A 15,841-nucleotide genomic window follows, 5' to 3' on the forward strand; every position below is an offset into this window, starting at 1 on the left:
CTCCCCGGGGGCCCCGTCCCGGGGCTTCCTGCCGGGCTGCGCCGAGAACCTCTTCCCCACCTCCCCGATGCGCAGCAGCAGGCTGGCCACTGTGGCGATGGCGTGGTACAAGTCCTGCTCCATGGAGTCTTCACTGAACATGTTGTAAAGCGTCTTGCACAGCTCAATGAACTGCTCCTTTTAAAGGGAAAAACAGAACAAGGGCAGGGAGCTGGTGGAAGACAGGTCAGGCTGCCAGTGCTGGCCACCGACCTGCGTGGGTGTGGTCTTGTTGGCACATCCACGCCCGCACCTTGTGGTGCCAGGTCAGACTGAACCATGAGGGTCGGAGAGGGAAGCGTGGCCTCAGAGGGCTCTATCTCCCAGCTGCCCTTCAGGACAGAGAACGACCTGGAACCTCTCTGTCTGTGTCCTCTGTCAGCTGATGGGCCTTTTTCTATCGTGATTCTCTGGACCCAGTGCCTACACAGATTTCCTCACGGTGCTCTGGAGCCACCTTCAGCTTTTTATATCTTTAATCAGAGCGACTTCAACTCCTGACAAAGCTCTTTAGAGGGTGGTGACCAGGCAAGTGCGGCCGGTCAGTGAGGGAAGGAGGTCCGGTTCCGGGTCCTGAGATCACACACGATGCCTCCTGCCCGCGGTGAGGCGCCCGACTGCAGGGGCCCCTTTGGGCAGAGCCGGGCACCCTCAGGCTGGTCCAGCAGGTGTGGCTCAGTGGCTGAGTGTCACGGTTTGATTCCTGGTCAGGGCACATGCCCGGGTTGCAGGCTGGATCCCCAGTGTGGGGTGTGCAGGAGGCAGCCGATAAATGTTTCTCTTTCATTAATGTTTCTCTCTCTCTCTCCCCCTCTCCTTTCCTCTCAGAAACCAATACAAATATATTTAAAAAAGAACTGCCTTTGGTTACATGTCTATGGTCTGGCCTGGAGAATTCACCGAGACTCCAGGCTCTAAACCTAGAGACCAGCAAATCCACCAGGAGCCTGTGTGCGCAGAGCGCGCGTGTGGGCCCAGCAGCAGGAGCGCCGTGACACGTCTCCTTGAAGGTGGTGTGTCAAGTCTCTGCCCCTGAGGGGCCCACCTTCCCCAGTGCTTTTCTGGTTCATGGGTCCTGAGTGACCGGGAACAAGCTGTCCCCACGACACGGCCCAACAGGCCCTGACACACCTGGCCTCCTGTCTTTCTGGACTCGTCCCTGCCATCTGACTAGCGGGATCCAGAGGCAGACAGAACCCCCTCTGGGGTGCGGGGGGAGGACCAGCTAGGCCACTCACGCAGCGTCTGCTGCAGGCTCGGGGGGCCTACCTGGTTCATCTTGGGAAAGTCCTTAATGGTCTCCTTCTGAACCTCCTTCTCCTTGGCCCACATTTGAAGGTAGTGCCGGTAATCGGGGGGGCTGGTCCCCTTCTCCTCTGCGAGTTGGGAGAAAAAATTAAACTCCATCTATCAAATGACAGCGGGCTGGGGGCTGGTAGCAGGGAATGAGCGGGGTAGGGTGTGGTCTGGGCCCTTTTACAAACACCCAGCATTTGGGGAAAGAACACTCCAGACCACTCAGGGGTCTCCCCTGGGCTATGCTAAAGTAGGTTTGACCTAAACTGATAAAGATGAGCCAACCTGCCTTCCCCAGGCCCAAGATGGTGATGGGACCACGGGAGGCTGGAATGAGGACGCATGAGAAGGGTCCTGGCAGAAAGCAGGCACCCGGGAGGAGGTGGCGGCAGCGGCGTGGGGAGGGGAGGTGTTCACAGCTACAAGAAGATCCAGGCCTGGGGCTGACATGAGCAGGGCCTCCCTCACACCCCCCCTTTCCACAGGGAGAGCCTTGGACTCAGGCGGGGCTTGCCATGTCCCCGGTGGGGGCCTTCCGAAGTGACAGGGCACCGCACCCCACTGGCCCCGCCTCCACGGCAGCAGCGGAGAGGGCCTGTATATACCTCCTCCTTTTCCTTGGACGTCCTCACATCCAGCTCCCTCGCCCTCTTCCTGCCGCAGGGCTTCTGGACACCGAAAAAGAACACAGAACATTCTCCCGTTACGACTCCACGCTGAGGTCCGTGAGTGGCCATCCGTGGTCTCCTGCAGAAGCCAACACGCCCCGGTGGCAGGCGCTGCTCTGCCCTCTGCACTGGCCGCCCGCCTGTCAGCAGGGGCGGCTGCTCCTCTCCACCGGCTACATGAAACCCCGGAGCCACCCAGCTCGCACTTCCTGTCTTTCAAAGGAATGTAAATCGCACCAGTCAGTGTTTAAGTGAACGATGGTGCACATTATGGAGAAAAACTCCAAGAACTAAGTTCTGTAATCTCTGCTGAAAAAGGTCAAACCAAAGGGGCCTAATTAGCAATTTGACCTTCCCCCACACCAGCCGAGGATGAAGTTTTAAATACTGCTCGGCTCTGTATCTCTTCTTCTTTTTAAAATCCTCTCCTGAGGATATTTTTTCTATTAATTTTTAGAGAGAGTGGAAGGAAGGGAGTGACGGGGGAGAGAGAGACATCAATATGAGAGACACATTGATTGGTTGCCTCCTGCACCCTCTCCAACTGGGCCTGGGGATTAAACCGGTGTGGCTCAGTGGTTGAGTGTTGACGTATGAACCAGGAGCTCACAGTTTGATTCCCAGTCAGGGCACATGCCCAGGTTTGGGCTCGATCCCCATTGTGGGGTGTGCAGGAGGCAACAGATCAAGGATTTATCATTGATGTTTCCATCTCTCTCTTCCTCCTCCCTTCCTCTCTGAAATCAATAAAAATATATTTAAAAAAACCCAAACCCTACAACCCAGGTATGTGCATGTGCCCTTAACTAGTAATAGAAACCACGACCTTTGGTACGAGGTTGATGTACTAACCACTGAACACACAGATCCGGGCTGCCCTGGGCATCTTGCTACATGCTGTTTGTAATTTCTGTTGGGTGTATCATCCTTGGTGTGTACTGTCCCCCTCACCCCCCCGAGAAGTTACAGGGCAGAGTGTTGGTCCCTTTGGGTAAGTATATTATACAGCACCAGCTCGACTGCTAAGGCCCAGGCCCAGAATGCCCCACCATCTGGATCTGATGCTCCCAAGGGCTTAAGTGCAGCACAGGGATTTAAACAAACACATTCACCCCGAACAGGAAGGTGTGAGGGACACGGAAAACATTTCTCAAGGAAGCACCCACCACCCTCCTGCTCTGCCATGCACCCTGCTCGTGTTTTGCCTGGTTGCAATGACAGCGTTTGTGCTTGTTCCTATGAATGAGACAACGGGACACTTTTTGCACATGGCTGTGGAGCTGACGCTCTGGTGCCTGCGCAAGGCCCCCCGTGCTGCGTGCCCTCACTGACCACCCATGACAAGCCCTTGGCTATGGGTCCTCCTCAGGACTTAGCCACTCAGGAGCGTCCCTGGGACCAAGAGCTTGCAGGCCTCCTGACCGTGCAGGGAACTGAGGAAGACAGAGCCCAAGGCCTGGAGGAAGCCCAGGGCAGAGGGTGCTGCTGCCCCCAGGGACTGACCTTGAGCCTCCCAGGGCAGGTAAAGATCCAGATCTGAGGCCAGAGGAGATGCTGGAAAGGAGAGGGGGGAGTGAAGGGCAGAGGGAGGGAGGGCGAGGCCAGAGTCCAGGAAGGCAGAGACAAGAGAAATGAGTGAGAACACCCCAGGGATGTGCCCAGAGAGAGGCAGTGCCCTGGTTCGCGAGCACCCCAACAAGGCAGGTTCCCCACCCCTCAGGGCTGCAGGCCACCTGTCCCAGCAGCGCTCACCTTCCGAGGAGCTGTCCTCAGTGAAGTAGTGGGCTGCTTCCAGGGCTGACTCGGCCTCCTCGGGGCTCAGGGCTGTGCTCAGAGCGAAAGGAGGGCGAGGGCAGGGAGAAACAATGTGATTCTCGTGAGGCCGTCCTGAGTCCTGGACAAGGTGTGCCCCCCACTGGCATGTGCCCCCACTCCCTGCCCGCCATAGAGCTCGTGGTCATCATGAAGCCGGGTTCTGGTTATGGCTACTTTCTTGACTTTTACGTTGTTTTTGAAATGTAATAGTTGTCGCAGGTAAAAGTCTAGCTCAGGGGTCCTCAAACTTTTTAAACAGGGGGCCAGTTCACTGTCCCTCAGACCGTTGGAGGGCCAAACTATAGTTTAAAAAAAAACTATGAACAAATTCCTATGCACACTGCACATATCTTATTTTGAAGTAAAAAAACAAAACGGGAACAAATACAATATTTGTATTTGCATGTGGCCCTCGGGCCGTAGTTCTAGCTAGTGCAGCTGGAGGCCAGGGAGCGGCCAGCCTCCCTCCCTGTGCTGTGGCCCAGAGGGCCTTCTGGGATGTTTGTGCTCCTGCCAGCGTATGTGCAGGGACCACCTGTGCACAAGTGACTCGCTCTTCTCACTTCCTGCATCCTGGACACTGGTCCATACGGGGACTTTCTCTGAAAGTGGACCCGAGGGACCCACACGGTTCAGTGTGGGCGTATTCTCCCTGCTGTGGGAGGGAGTGCAGTGCGGGCTGCGCAGTGTGTGGCACTGGGGAGGTGGCAGGGCCTGGCCCAGTGGGAGAGAGCGCCAGCCTCTCCCTCAGCAGAATCATTGGTGGCCAATACAACTTCCCTGGAGGCCACTGTGGCTTGTGGCCTCACAGGGAAAACCAGCCACAGGCAAGGGCAGTGAGAGCAGGGCTTCCCCCTCTGGCTGCACAGAAACTACCCTCTGGGGTGAGTGTGGCCCCAGCATTTAGCAAATCCCTCCCAGGCAGTGCTGACACGCGTGGCCAGCAGCAGCAGGAAGGCAGCGCCACCCAGAGCAGGGCCTGGGGCCAGGACTTGCACCTGCCCAGCCCCAGCCCCTCAGGGACCCGCCCTGGAGAGCTCTCCTTGCAGCCACTCTTGCTAACTCTCAGACCAAGATGGGGGTGCGCCTCAGCACTGGCTCATGGGGAGGGGGAGCCCCCACTCCACTTGCGCCCCCCCCTCCCCCGCAGAGGCCTGTGCTTGGATGCTGCAGGGCAGCTCTGGACGGTGAGGGGCCTTCCCCGGGGAGCGGGAGGGAGGCTCACCGGGGGGCAAGTGCAGCTTGTAGAGGACCTTGAGCTTCTCCGTCAGGTCCCCGTGGTACATGCCACCTGTGGAGGGAAGAGGCTCACTGGCAAGAGGGCTCTTACCCCACGCCTGCCCTCTCCTCCTCCTCCCCTTCTCCTGGGCCCTCCTCACAGCTGCCGCCCTTGGGGAGGGTCCCAGGCCTCCTGCTGTCCTGAGCTTCCCCCTTCTCTGGGGCCCACAGACCCAGTGTGGGCAGCACTGGGCTGAGGGACGGAGGAACCCCATTGGGCCCCCACGTCTCCAGTGGAAAATGCCCTGGAGCCACTCACTCATCCCTGTCACGAATTCCTTGAAGTTGATCAGCGAGTCCTTGTTTCGGTCCAGGAGCCGGAACATGCGCCCCGCCAGCACGGGCGTGTGGGCGCCACAGGCCCAGGGCGTCAGGCTGGCAAAGAGTTCCTGGAACTGGCTGGCGTCGATGCGGTACTGCTCCAGGTAGGGCAGGCTGGGGTCCCGACGCACAGCGGTGGGCCTGCTGCTCCCCCAGTACTGACTCGCCAGGTGCTTGGCCTGCAGGGGCACAGCCTGGTGAGGGGTCCACGTGCCCACCCTCCTCCTCCAGCCACGGCTGCAGAGGCCCGAGTGTGAGCGCCGAGCTGCACAGCCTCCCAGGACCTCAAGCTGGAGCCTCCAGCCCTGTTCACAGGTGTGGGTGCTGGGACAGGTCACGGTGGGTCATGGTGGGCGAGAGGCAGCGCTGGCTCGACTGTTCTGACCCTAAGGCCACAGCACAGCAGCCACCTCAGGGGCTGAACCAGAGGCAGATGGGGCCGAAGGGAAATGACCGGAACCGACCAGTGTGGCCTTCAGCACCCTTTTCCCTTCGCCTGTTAACAGCACCTGGAAAGCCCCTGTCCCCGCCTCAAGCAATGGGCAGGCAGATGGCCCTTTTGACCCAGTGACACTCTCCTATAGTCACGGCACCGAGCCTTTCGCTAAAACCACTGGAAAGAAACATTTCCTTCCACGGGGGTTACTGAGGACAGGGCGACCCGGCCGCCGATGACAGCCCTGCCACTCCGCAGGGAGAGCAGCCCCGCGGCATGTGGGCGGGAGCCTGACAGCGGGGTGAGCCCGGACCCTGCCACGCTTGAAGCTGTGCATGCCCAGGCTTTCGTCACACGGGCCAGGCATTCCCTCTCCTGTGTGAGCTGGCGAGCGGGTTTTCTAACACTAAGATCATGTCCTGCCTAAACTCCAAGGACTTCCTCCCACCACAGCAGTCTGGCCGCTGCATGAGGATGCATCGGGGACAGGATGGGGCCGGTGCTGCCCTTGCTCTTGGCTGTCACCTTAAACACCATGTAAAGGTCCTCCAGCTCTTCCACTGAGAAGCCAATGTCCCCAGGTATAGCCCGGACCTGGGAGGAAAGAGAAACGAGTGAGTGACAGCTTCTCAAGCACCTGCCATGGTGAAGGCGAGACGCTCTTTGAGGGAATCCCCGTGCGGATGAGGAAGGAGAGGAGAACCCGTCTTGGTGCTGCCCGCTGGTCAAGCATCGGAGGCAGTCCATTCAGGAAAGAGGGTGTGGCCCATGGCTTCCCTCCACACCACCTGCCACTCGGTTCTCACTCCCTCCTGGTGGGGACGGGGAGCTTCCTGTCCGGAATGCCCGGTCAAGGACACGGGGTGAGGGGCAGGCATCGCATGGCTGCTGTCTGGGTCCCTGGGAAGACCCTGACACTGGCTCTTTGGAAATCGTTCTAGAACTTCTCAGGAAATCCTCCCTCCAGAGATGAGGGGAACAAAGGCTCTAGCAGACCTCGGTGGGCTGGGTGGGTGGAGGGTGCCTGAGTGTCACTACCCAGAGGCAGGGCACTGCCAGGCGAGGGCTCAGCACAGAGGAAGACCACGTTTGGCCTGTGGACACTGGGTGTCAGATAAGCTTCCCAGTGACCAACCCACGAGCAGGACACAGTGACTGGCACAGGCGCCCTGATGCCAGTCCCACTGAGGCAGCACTAGGGAACTGCGCCTGCCCCGCCCTGAGGGGAGCCCTGAAGGCAGCACAGCAGGAGCGCCCACATGGGGTACCACCCCACCTTTGCCCCCGGCAACCTGGGGCCATCATACCACACTCCTCTTGGCCGTATCCTCCAAAGACTGGATCACTTTCAGCCTCTGTTTAAACCTCATCTGTTCAATGTCGTCGGCCCTCAGGCTGCTGAATTTCTATGGGCCAAGGGTGACTCAGTGAGGTGAGGTAGAACCACAGAGCAGAGGGCCACCACTGCTGGGCCACCCGCACCACAGGGACCAAATGAACGGCCTGGCCGAACATCCCCGGTCAGTGCTGACCTCATAGGACACTTTAAGGAGGTCAAAGATGTCCACCTCTTCAGGAGGGTCATCTCCACTGGTCAGCAGGGCGTGGAGGTGTGGGATGGGCGGAGAAACACTCTGCTTATTGACCACATTATCCAGGTATCTGGAGGGATTAAAGGACAGAAGTCTAGAGCGCTAACAGGCGACAGTGATGTGGAGGGACTTAATTTGCATAGTCTCCCAATTAATGAAGGAGCCTGCCGAGGGCTGGGCATCCTGCAGGGCAGTGAGAGCTGAGCCCTGTACATCAGTTATCCCCCGGGAGGTAGTGGAGAGAAGGCCTTGCTCCCTCAAGGCCTGAGGAAGCCAGACTGTCCTCTGGGGTCCCATGGGCAGGACCCTGGATAAGCCAGATCCTCACATACTAGGAGACGCTTTGTCCATTGGAAGGATGTGCTCCCCCCCTTTGTCGAGCCCTTGGGGACTTGGGGACTCCCTGGCCAGGAAGAATCAGGGACCAAAGGAATGCCCCGGGAGAAAGGCGCAAGGGGCCCCGCTGTGGGGGGTCGTAGGGACCTGCTTCCCCAGGGACACAGCCTTAGGACAGGGCTTGACCTTGGCCGGCCAGGACCTCACGCCCTCCCAGGCTTGCTGGGCTGGGCTGACACTCAGGTGGGAGAGGGTGGCTGATCTACACCACAGGTTCCTGCCCGAGGCCCGATGTTTCTGGTGTGAGAACCCGTCTCAGACTCTGGCCACTGGCTGAACCTCCCACAGCACCTGGGCTGGCTCAGCAGTTGAGTGGCAGTGTCCCAGGCTGTCCTGGGCAGCTGGCATGCCAGGTGGGCCAAATACGTGCACACGGTCAGGAGGACTATACAGAGCTCAGGGTCTCGGCGGGAATGAGGCCAGGAGGGGCCTGGATGTAAGTGGCCTGAAGGCCAGGCTGGGGGACTCAGCTCCTTTGTACAGAGAACCACCAGTGGTATAGGGAGCCCCCATGTCCAGGGGAGAGATGGTGATATTCTGATCAGCAAGATCCCTGTGGGATGCTGGTGGGTGAGAGGGGAGCAGGGAGAACCATAATGAAGCAGGCTCGGAGCTCACGGCAGGAGTGTCATGGGCCTGGAGGGGCTGGATCCTCCAGTGTCTATGAGGACTGGAGAGGAGGAGGATGCCAGGACCACTTTTCAGCAATCACGGCAGGCCCGCGTGAGCCTCGGGCTGGGGTGGGAGGAGTGATGCTGCTGGGCTCAGGGAGGCACAAGCAGGAGGCCCTGCTCCTCCCTGCCCAATGGCCCTCCCGCCCAACATGCTGGGGCTGACCCTTTCATCTTCTCCAGGTGGTGATCACTACCCTCTGCCATTTATCTCCCACTGAGAGGAGGCCCCAGCCCCCTCCTGGAGTGCCCCTGACTCTAGCCCTGCCTGGGCTCTTGCTGACCAAGGAGTGCCCAAGGCCGAGGAAGGGCGGGCTCTCCAGCAGGAGAAGGGAGGCCACTCGGTCACCTGCCCAGGATGGTCATGGCCTCGCCTTCGTCGCTGCAGTCCAGCAGCTTCTCCATGTTGGCATCCAGGATGGCCAAGGCCAGCTGCAGGACCACCTTGATGCCCTCGTAGAAGAAGCAGTCGACAATGACCACAGCGCTCTCGAAGGGCATGACGCTGAGGAAGAGGGTGAGGAACCAGGAGAGCGAGATGCTGGCGATTACCCCGAGGTCTTGCATCTTCTCAGAGAGCTGGGGCAGGAAGTCTCTCGTGAGCTCTTCGAAGATTCCTTGGTCCACCAGGGCCCCTAGTGAGAGCACGCAGAAGTGGACGGTGGCCCGCGTGGAATCCAGGGCCTAAGGGGCAGGAAGCCCAGGGGTCCCTGGCCAGCTCCACCTACACAGCTGCAAAGTGGAGAGCCACATGCAGGCAGGCCCTGGTTGTCTCACCAGATCTCCTGTGGAGGCCCCAGGAGCGGCTGGCAGGAGGAGATGTTATACATTTGGTGGTTTAAAAGAATTATTTCTTCCATTATACTGGGGATTTTTTTCTGGGACAGTAACAGTGATCTTGGTGGCTTCTGTATGTACCTGCCTTGAAGCTGATCAACAGATATGATTCTAAAGGACCCCGAGAGTAGAGACCCCTGAAACGAATCTTGAAAGAGCAGACATACTTTTGTACATCACAGAACACATTGGTAAGTGCACTTCCACTGCTAACACAGAACCTCTGCTGAGGCCGTGAGAGCTGGGCTGGGTAAGAGGTGCACGGTGTACTGTACACTCTAGTTGTGAGGCTGGAAATTGTCTACAATAAAAAAGCTTAAGAAGAGTTAGATGCTTCGGAATTTAGGCACCAGCCGACTTTGACCCACCACCAGTATGTAAGGCCTGCTCTTCCTGCAGCCATCCCCGGGGTCCATAGGCAGTCTGCCTGGACGGCCAGGGCTGCCTGCATGGCTCTCCACTTGGCAGTGTCGCGGTTTGTCCAGTGGGGACAGGGGCTGTCTTCAGCCGGCAGCATGGCCGAGGCCTCCGAGGGCTCCCGTGTAGGACATGCGGGGCAGGGAGCCAGCCCCAGCGAGGCCCCACCCTGGAGCCACCAGCCGGCAGGCACTCACCCACCACCCTGGTGTTGTAGTAGTCGGGCAGCATTCGCTCGCAGAGGGCCACCAGCAGCCAGAAGGCCTCCTCCTCGCTGCCATAGAGCAGGAGCACAGAGGTGACGATGTTCATGGCCTGTGGGCACAGAGACGGTGAAGGAGGCTCCGGAGCTGGACACCAAGGAAAACTGTCAATTCCCCCAAAGGGTTTGGCACTACAATCAAGTCCGGCGACAACAAACCATCCCACTGGGCTATGTATAATTTGTCAAAAAGTAATTCGCAGGAAATCAACTTGACAAAAACAGTCAGCCACGCCCCTCAAATTGGGCAGCAGGCACTTGGAAAACTGAGAAGGCAGACATGAGCGCGTGGCACTTGAGTGGCATCCGGTGTCTGAGGTGTGAGTACAGGTGGACGTGTAAGTGAGCTGTGTGCGAGGCTCCATGGCTACAGGGAGACTATGGCAACACTGGGACCCGCACAGCACTTCAGTGGTGACATCTTAGCTTAAAAATTACTTAAAGCTAGCATACTGGCTTCCCATGCACTGGTGAGATTCGTGCAGAACACTGGCCCTACAGAAAGTGATTTTGGGGAGTTGGCCTGTTTTTCTGAAGCCCAGGAGCAAGCTATGGGAAACAGGAAGCCATCTGACCTGACCAGAAAAATGCCCGCTAGATTTACAATAAAATCCTGCCAGAAATGCAAATCAAAGCTTCAATGAGATGACACCTCACCCCATTAGGATGGCTGTTACCAAAAACACAGAAAATAACAAGGGTTGGTGAGGATGAGGAGAAACTGGAAGCCTTGTGCATTGCTGGTGGGAATGTAAATGGTGTAACTTCTGTGGAAAATGCTATGGCAATTCCTAAAACATTTCAATATAGAATCATTATATGGCTGGCACTTCCACTTCTGGGTATATAACAACATAACTGGAAGCAGGGACTGGAACTGATACTGTGTACTCCGTTCACAGCAGCATATTCACAACAGCCAAAGATGAAGGAAGCCAAGTGTCCATCCTTAGATGACTGGATTAACAAAGTGTGTTCTATACACACAATGAAATATGACTCAGCCTTAAAAAGGCAGGAAACGCTAACACAAGCTACAACATGGATGAACCTCGAGGATATTATGCTAATGAAATAAGCCAGCCACAAAAGGACAAATACTCTCTGAGTCCACTTATCTGAGGTTCCTGGAGGAGTCAGGTTCACAGAGACAGAAAGAACAGTGGTTGCCAGGGGTAGCTAGGGGAATTGCTGAAAGAGTTCTGGCAATGGATGGTAGTGAAGGCTGCACAGATATACTTAATGCCATAGAGCAGTGATGGCAAACCTATGACACGCGTGTCACCTCTGACTCATTTTTTTGGTTGATTTTTCTTTGTTAAATGGCATTTAAATATATAAAATAAATATCAAAAATATAAGTCTTTGTTTTACTATGGTTGCAAATATCAAAAAATTTCTATATGTGACACGGCACCAGAGTTAAGTTAGGGTTTTGCAAAATGCTGACACGCCGAGCTCAAAAGGTTCGCCATCACGGTGCTGTCCTCTCCTCTGTTTTTACTCTTTTTACTTATGCTCTCCCCTCTGTCTGAAGTGCCATGTCCCCTGCATGTCACCAGACTGACTCTTGCTCCTTTAAAAAGACTCAGCTCAGCCCCTACCCTCATTCCATCCCATCCCAGGCTAGGAGACTTCCCTGGAATCCCGAGTCCCTGCCTGAGTCACCGTCCCAGTACTTAACCCTTTGACTGGACTTGGTGATTTCTCCCACTACCAGGGGTGGGCAAACTTTTTGACTCGAGGGCCACAATGGGTTCCTGGGACCTTTCAGTCCGCAAGCCGACACTCTATCCACTGAGCCAAACCGGTTTCGGCTAGTTAGGGTTTTTCAAAATGCTGACACGCCGAGCTCAAAAGGTTCGCCATCACTGCCATAGAGTGTACACTTAAGAATGAATGGTGAAGGCGTTAAGTTTTATTATGTGTTTTTATCACACACACAAAATAATCAAATGACTCCAGGACCTATACCAGAAGCACATAGAAGATAACAATATATAGCATGGGGATGAGATGAGCAATTGTTTTTAATTACACCTTGGAACGGCACCCTTGAAGTTATTATGTGAGGCCATCACTCAGGCCCAGGGCCATGGGGACCTGCTCCCATGAGCCTCTGGTGGGTGATGCTCTCTGGGTCCCTGATAAGCCCCTTACCTGGCAGTAGCCGATGGTAGGGTTTCGGAAAGCATAGGCAGTCAGCACCCGCCGAAGCGCGGCGATCCCGAGCTCGTTCTGGAAGGCAGGGTGCTCGGGCATGGAGCGGTGGAGGTCTCGCTCAATCTCCTCCGTGGCCAGGCTGTACCTCCCTGTGGACTTCTCCACCAGCTCCGAGTAGTAGCCAGGGTGAGTCACCATCTCATTCCAGGCCCCTGTGGAGACACGGCTAGCGCTGTCTCCTCCCCTCCTGGGGCTTCAGGGCAGTGACAGGCAGTTTGGAGACGACAATGGACCACAGAGAAGTGGAACTTTGGGATCAGTCATGTGGTGGGAGGCAAAGGTTCCCTCGTGACTGCTCCTTGTAGGGGGCACCCCACCCAAGTTCCAATGGCTGATACCCCTCCTCCTGAAACTGTCCAAGTGGCCCAGGGTGTGCATGTGGTCAGAGTCTGTCCCAGGGAAAGGAGGCCGGGGGGGCTACTCGAGTCCCACTGCAGGTGGAGAGGTGTCAGCCGGCGACAGCGCCCCGCCCCGCCGTCTGCTCTCCAGGACTCCGCTCCTGGTGTGGGCCCGAACCAGGCCCCTCACAGCGGAGTCCCATTTCCACCCTGTGAAGCTCAGGCAGCTCCTGCCTGGCCAACTCAGGAGCCAGCTGGGGGTTGGCAGGGCAGCTCACCAGAGAAGAGGAGCCAGAGCTCCCCACGGAGGCCCTCGGGAATGCCCTTCAGCACCAGGTCCCGGGTCTTGGCCGTGCGGTACATGCACACGCCGCGCCCGTACTCAGAGAAGTGGATGTTCCATAACTCCTCCTTCATCGTCTCCTTGGCCTGGGGGAAAGGCAATGAGGGGCTACGTGTGACCCAGGTTGCTGGGGCCGGTGGCTCTCCCACCTTCCTTCTCCATCTGGCACGCTGACCGCCACCTCAGGTTTCCAAGGGCTCACAGTAAATGCCCCCAGCTCAGGCTGCACTGAGCACAGCACCAACCTCAGGCAGCAGGCACATGGGCCTCCCTGCAGAGGCCTGGGGCCCACAGGGACGACACTGCCTGTGATGGGCACAGAATCACAGGCTGGCCCTGCCCCCCCACACGTGGGCCTGGTATGGCAATGGAGCCCCGCTCTGGGCTTACCCCTTTGGCCCCCAGGTCCTCCACTGGCGCGTTCCTCCGGAAGAGTTTGAGCAGGCCCTGGGAAGCAGTTGGCGCCTCCTGCGCGAGGGAGCTCTGGCAGCCACCACAGGATGAGCTGGGGCTGGCGGGCTGCTCTGATGCCTCCTGAGGAGCTTGAGAAGACTGGAAAGTACACACAGAGGGCGACATTGAGCCTGCAGGCCTCCCAGGTGCACGCAGTCGCTGCCTGAAGGGGGCAGCACTGGGGGGGGCACACCTGGTCTGGACCAGCAGGAGCCTATGCTTCGGCCTGGTCCCACCACCTCGCCAGACTCCTACACTGTCCTCCTCACCAGGCCCACCCACGCCGGCTGGCTTCTCGCTGGAGGGTTCTGGGCCCATCCTGTGAGGCCTGCTCAGTGCGGTCAGGGCCAGGAGAGAAGAAACTCTGAGAAGCCAGCTCGTGTAGGCCAAAGGGCCTGCCTGCGGCGCCGAGTTCCCAGGGACACTACCCTTATTCCAGCCTCTGGGCTGCAGACCCAGCGGACCCCATGGCTGATGGTGGCATCTGTTCCCGGGCCCCTGGCCACAGGGATCAGCTCAGGTTGGGACTGCCAGGAAAGAGCACTAGGGACCCCATGGAGCACGCGCACCGAGCCATGCAGGAAAGTGGCGCAGAGGCCCGGCCCCAGCGCAGGCCCAAGCCTGACAGCCTTTTCAGAGCGACGGGTCCCTCCTGCAGGTCCCTCCTGTCTGCTGAGTGAGGGAAGGCGGCCTTCCTCAGGCTGCCCGTCCACTGCACTCCCGGGGCTCTGGAGGCAAAGATAAGGGCACAGACCTAGAACTGGATGTAAGGAGGGGGTCCTCGCCTGTGGATTATCTCTACTTCGGGCTACCTCCCCGCAGGGTCTAACCTGCATTAGGGGAGGCCCCGCCCCAGTGCAGGAGCCTGGGAATCTGCTTTCCCATTGCACAGATAGCCAACGGCAAGAGAAATGAACCCTGTGGGTTTTGGGAACCTACGGGGGATGCACATAGGGCTGGCAGAAGGGGGGCACCAGGAACACAGGTCTGCAAGGAAGCCCTGAACTTCAGGGTTCTTCCCTGGCTTTCTGGAACCGAGCCTCCGGGCCTCCATGCTAATAGAGCAAGTAGGTAAGTTCCTAGCCTGACTCCTCCCCTCCCCGCAAGGAGAAGGTCTCCTCAGGGAACCACTGGCATCCCAGCCCCTTTAGGCACAGTCTGGGTGATGCCCGACACCTGCCTTTGCCCCTTGCTCTCCAGACTATATTCTGCCTGTGGGCACCTGACTTCCAGGCAAGCTTGCCACTGTGGGCAATGGCCTGTGCAGGGAGCTTGTCCTCTGGCCCAGGGGTCAGATGGTCTAGGGCCAGTGCCCTCTCTGGTTCTCCCCTCAGCTCCTGCCCTGAGTGCCCACCGACAGAAACAGTGCTGCTCTTGGGTGGACACTGGTCACTGGCTCCCTGGAATCCACTTCCACTTCTGCCAGCAGCAGTTTCCCGTTTTCACGTGGGGCACGTCTCTCTCCACTCTTGGCCCCACGCTTTGTGGGTTCTGCTGAGACCTGGGGTGATGCCCCCACACTAACTAATTAGCATTTCTACTCACAGCCTCAGGGAACTTGGGGTACTGTGGCACCCAGTGGCCACCAGGACGTGCAGTGGTGACTCTACAGGGAACATGAGGATGAGCCGAGGAGGATCCAGGGGCTGCTGCCATCCTGGTACCACCCAGCCTGGGGATGGCACTGCTGGCAGGAAACCACGTTCAGTGGACAGAAGCCACCTTTGATGACAGGTGGCCACTGCATGGCCTTCTCGGCTTCGTGGGCCAGTGGGCTCCCTCTGCCAGCTCTTGCGTCCTCCTGTCACCTCTGATCCCACCAGCCACCGCACCACACTCCCCCTTTTCTATGTCCCCTGCATGGGGACTCTCCACGTTAAACCCATCAAACTCTACTCTTTCAATATGTACAGCATAGTGTAAGTCCATGGTACCACAGCAGAGTAGTTTTTAATAAAAACTTTAAAAAGGAGAAAAAGATAAGCCTGCTAGTTCATATCCACAGCCCACCCCTCTGCCCTAGCTGGTGTTCTGGAATGGATCTGGGGGCCACTAAATACTTTTTCATGACAAACTGCTAGAATCCAGGGGAAGGACCTAGTCCAGACGGAGAGGGCCCCGTGAAGAGCTTCGTCGGGTGTTTTTGAGATTCTCGATGGCGAGCGCCACCCTAGCTTCTCCCTCTCCCCTCAGCTCCTTAGCGGATTCTGCATGCAGTTCTGTTTACTAGTACTTATCAGTGAATGAGCCTGAGAAATCTGCTCCCAGTTTCATGGGCTGTTTCTCAGAGTCACTTGCTGAGGGTTCTGTTCAGTGAGGCATCACTTTTGGGGGGAGGGAGCTATTTTTTGGTTATTTCTGAACTCCAGGCCCTTAGGGCTTTTCCTCTCCCCTCCCTGGCCCCAGCGCAGCTGTGATGCTGTGTCTATGCAGAATAATGCCCCCCCCTCCCGCCC

General features: G+C 57.6%; 1 protein-coding gene across 1 annotated transcript in view; it reads right to left on the reverse strand.

Annotated features, from left to right (window-relative positions):
• The window catches only part of TBC1D9B (TBC1 domain family, member 9B (with GRAM domain)), a 47,744-nt gene that overhangs the window by 694 nt on the left and 31,209 nt on the right, over nt 1-15,841 (reverse strand). The window contains exons 7-21 of the mRNA XM_005864949.2: nt 13,323-13,484; nt 12,868-13,018; nt 12,189-12,403; nt 9,964-10,081; nt 8,862-9,147; nt 7,386-7,515; nt 7,161-7,259; nt 6,379-6,447; nt 5,356-5,596; nt 5,044-5,109; nt 3,756-3,827; nt 3,507-3,557; nt 1,941-2,003; nt 1,309-1,415; nt 1-177 (exon numbers count right to left, since the gene is read on the reverse strand). Coding sequence (XP_005865011.1) covers nt 1-177; nt 1,309-1,415; nt 1,941-2,003; nt 3,507-3,557; nt 3,756-3,827; nt 5,044-5,109; nt 5,356-5,596; nt 6,379-6,447; nt 7,161-7,259; nt 7,386-7,515; nt 8,862-9,147; nt 9,964-10,081; nt 12,189-12,403; nt 12,868-13,018; nt 13,323-13,484 — 2,007 coding nt within the window. The remainder of the gene's footprint in view (nt 178-1,308; nt 1,416-1,940; nt 2,004-3,506; nt 3,558-3,755; nt 3,828-5,043; nt 5,110-5,355; nt 5,597-6,378; nt 6,448-7,160; nt 7,260-7,385; nt 7,516-8,861; nt 9,148-9,963; nt 10,082-12,188; nt 12,404-12,867; nt 13,019-13,322; nt 13,485-15,841) is intronic.

This window comes from Myotis brandtii, unplaced genomic scaffold (genome assembly GCF_000412655.1).
Source record: "Myotis brandtii unplaced genomic scaffold, ASM41265v1 scaffold193, whole genome shotgun sequence".
Taxonomy (NCBI): Eukaryota; Metazoa; Chordata; class Mammalia; order Chiroptera; family Vespertilionidae; genus Myotis; species Myotis brandtii.